The 3,675-nt window shown below is 41.0% G+C and overlaps 1 protein-coding gene across 1 annotated transcript; it reads right to left on the bottom strand.

Moving 5' to 3' along the window:
- Positions 1-282: 282 nt before the first annotated feature.
- On the bottom strand, positions 283-3,202 carry camk2n1 (calcium/calmodulin dependent protein kinase II inhibitor 1). Its single transcript, XM_044122381.1, has 2 exons — positions 2,476-3,202; positions 283-1,659 (listed from the first exon to the last, which is right to left on the bottom strand). The coding sequence occupies exons 1-2, from the start codon at positions 2,642-2,644 to the stop codon at positions 1,589-1,591; spliced, it is 240 nt and encodes a 79-aa protein (XP_043978316.1). The 5' UTR covers positions 2,645-3,202; the 3' UTR covers positions 283-1,588.
- Positions 3,203-3,675: the final 473 nt, after the last annotated feature.

Below are 3,675 nucleotides of genomic sequence, written 5' to 3'. Positions count from 1 at the left end.
GAGCGGGATGCTACTTTCTCACAGTGGAAAAAAATGCTGACTTCACCTTTCCTTGGCAGCCAGATAGGCAATGCAATAACAACAGGAGAAACTGTCCAAGCAACATGTCCAAAAAGTAAGCCGGGCTACCTGCTACTGTCTTTAACTCTCTGATACAAAACTATATTTTCATGTTTTTGCTACAGATTTCAAAGGTTTTTTTTTCTTCCTTTTTTATTAAACAAAAAGAAACATCAAATACATCATTCCCTATTGTAAACCACAATCAACACTAACAGTAAATAGTACGTTATCATAACCTTTATTACAAGATATTAGGCCACTGTACAAATCAGTGAGAGTCGTACAGTACAACGAAGAATTAAGACTGTTTCTTGAGGTCTTTGTCATTCAAAGCTGTATACGAGGTGCTTCAAGATTACACAAGAGTTTCAGAACTGCTGCCATGCATGCATGAATTCATATTCGCCATGCATGAGTTGGTACTTTTAAGTGTTTTTTTTTCTTTTTTTTTTTTTCTTTTTTTACCAAAAAGAGCCCTAAAAAATGGCAACCCAAGGGAAACGACCGAGATCAACGCGTAAATGTATTAAGCACAAAATAAGAAAAACAACCGAAAAAATGGTATTCAGTAAACCCAAGAGATTTGGCACACACAATAATGCACAATGCAATATAAATAGTCTTTTTTTTATCAATACGGTGTTTACAGTCAAGTTACAGTATCAATTGATCCAGGTGAAAGCCTGGGTAAGCTTACAAACAGGTGGGAAGTACGCTGTTTAGAAATGACTCGTTATAGCTGCAAAGTATGGTAACAAAAACACTCAGGCAACATCGAGAAAACATAAGTGAAAAATAACATCACTCTCATTTGCTCAGTTTTTCTCAACATACAAAAAGAAAAAAAACCAAACAAAACAACAACAAAGGAACAAAACCCTCCCTCGGGCTTTACGTCACTTCAAAAAGACATATTCCCCAAGGTTTCCAGAATAAATTAAGTCGTCAACACAGAACAAAACCAGATTACCAGTTCTCCCTTTGTGCAAGAAAATATGGGCTACCCTTTCCATATTTACAAAACTCTGGTATTCGTTTGCCCTCAGTCAAAAAACGAAGAGCAGAAAGGTTTGATTGATAAGATATAGGAGAAGTGTGTGCTTTAGTTTATTATAATAGATCTACCTCTGTATCCTGTCCCTGAATTCTGCATTTCGACAGCATCGCCTCCATCCTTCACCTCGCTCCCCACCACATGCCTCCTCCCCCAGTCTCCTCTCCTGTGACTGGATTTATGGCGAAACCCTGTAATCAAGGGTGTGTTTGTGTAAATGTGTTATGGGGGTCCACCTGGAGGTCTCCATTTTTTTTCTTTTCTTTTTTTTTGCTGCCGCCTCCCACCCCTGGCCAGCGCTTGTGCATCCATCCATCCGGCTGGTCATGACAGACTTGGAAGAGGAGGGCGTGGAAGTGCTTGCTTGCTGCCACATGAGAGAAAGTGCTTATATACAGTGTCTTTGGGTTAGAACTGGTAAATATCGCCGTAGAAAAAAAACTGGATTGTCTTTCGGTGGGTTCGGATGCCTTAAGCCTCTCCTGAAGTCTTCTCTGTTCCGTTTTTCAGCGCTTCGTCGCCATTCTCTTCCTCGATCACAACTGTGGATGACAGGGGAGGGAAAGTTAATGAGGATGAGGAGGAGGATGGGGTTGGTGGGGGGAGGCTCATCTTGGTGTGGCGTCTTGAAAATTCACCATCAGCTAACAAGAGAACATGGAAAGCCCAGCGCTGTGAGAGCAAGACGTGATATGTGCATGCATGTGAGAGTAACCTAGTGGCCAGCAGCGCTCAGACAACTGCCTTTGATGCACTCCTACACATGTGCATGTGTGAGTGTCTCCACTGCAGACCTACAGGTGTACTATCCTCCCTGACTGCCATGTTTTTACTTGTAACTACATGCAACTATGTGCAACCTCCTTTTTTGCATTTTAATAAAAAGAAGAAATAATAATAATAATAATAATAATAATAATAATAATAATAATAATAATAATAATAATAATAATCAGGAAAGACTCAGCTTATAGAAAACTCAACCATGCCAACATTTCATCAAGGGGAGAGGTTGCGTTAAGATAAATTCTGTTGAGCAACATTGAAGTGGCAACGCAGTGCGCATCCAACTTGTGTTGCAATGCGAATTATTTAACAATGTACGCCACACACATGCATGCAAACAGTAGATTTGTGCACTCAGATGAGTCGTTGTGGTAAGAAAAAAAAATCCAAAATCAAAGCAAAACAAACAAACAAACAAATAAAAACAAAAAAAACTGGTCGTTGCATCCTGAGCCATGGTCCACATCAGCCAAAAGTGCGCATTCACCACATCCCCACGTAAGCCAATTGAGATAGGGAGAAAACCGGGGAGGGGAAGGGGGGGAAAAAAACCGTCTTAATTATATAATTACCTCGTTTGCTCCTGCCAATTTGTCCGAGTTTTGGCGGACGCTTGTTCTGTGAGCCGTTGAAGAAGTTGTTGGTGTCTTGAAGGCGACAGGTGAAGGAAAGGTGTCCCTCGTCGCCCTCATTTCCATAATGACTCATTTTCTCTTCGTTGAAAGGCAGCACTTCCGACATCTCCAAAATGCGTCTTATTTACCAAGGCGCGACGGATGAAATAGACAATATATGCGGTAGCCAAGCTTAAGCCCGGTGTGTCGGTAACAGAGTAGAGTGGGGGAAACAACAACAGAGGGAAAGAAACAACGCGATCCGCTGGCACGACCTAGCCCTTTCTGTTTACCCCGAGGACACGTGTCTAGCTCCGCTGGTACGCACCAGAAAGAAGAGAAAATAAAGCAGGGAATGAAAAAAAAATCTCTTCAGTTTCCCCAATCGTGGAGCTTCGGCAACATTTTTTTAAAAATCCAGATGTTTAGTTTTTTGCTTGTATGTTTTGTTTCCTTTTCTCTAGTTCTCTGTCTCTCTGCGCGTATGGATGTTGCTGTGGAAATGGAGGCGCGCGTATATGTATGTGTCTATATGTATATATATCTATATTAAAAAAAAGAGCAGTGAAGAAGCGCCCGCTGAACCCGTCGCGCGGAAAATCTGAGGAAGAAATGCAAATCGAGGAGCGATGCAAAACACCGATTCCGGGGAGACCTGACGAGGGAGCTGTGTACAGGGAGGGGGGGTTCTGGTGCAACCCAGAAGCGTACAGCTGGAGACAACCAGAAAGCTCCTTCTCTGCTAGAAGAAATCAAACAATCGACTATTCTTATTCTGAACAAGGACATGACCAAATTCTGCACCAAACGAGATGAATCTATATTTATTTGTTTGTTTGTTTGTTTATTTATTTATTTATTTATGTATTTACTGCAGCGGCACGAGTCTGACAGACATCAAATTGTTGCATGTCTACAATTTCACGAATTTTGCGCATTTTTTACTTTTATTTTCTTTCTTTGTTTCTTTTGCCGTGATTTCTTTTCGATGAGGACGTTTGTTCATCAGGGGGTAAAAATGGCCAGAGGATGGCAGTATTTTCATAAGCTGGGGATGTGACATTTGGACTCTCAGTTGTCACGTTTTTTATATATATATTCCATTCGTTATTTTCCAAATTTATCTCCCTCCATTGTTTGATATGAACAAATTGTAAT

Source organism: Gambusia affinis, linkage group LG07, assembly GCF_019740435.1.
Source record: "Gambusia affinis linkage group LG07, SWU_Gaff_1.0, whole genome shotgun sequence".
NCBI classification, from domain to species: Eukaryota; Metazoa; Chordata; class Actinopteri; order Cyprinodontiformes; family Poeciliidae; genus Gambusia; species Gambusia affinis.
The sequence above is the reverse complement of the archived record's forward strand: the minus strand, read 5'-3'. Positions and strand labels throughout refer to the sequence as shown.

Coding starts and splice junctions, on each gene's coding strand:
- camk2n1 (XM_044122381.1), bottom strand. CDS start 2,644: ATGTCGGAAGTGCTGCCTTTCAACGAAGAGAAAATGAGTCATTATGGA. Junction 1,660..2,475: donor AATTGGCAGGAGCAAACGAG/GTAATTATATAA, acceptor TGTCATCCACAG/TTGTGATCGAGGAAGAGAAT.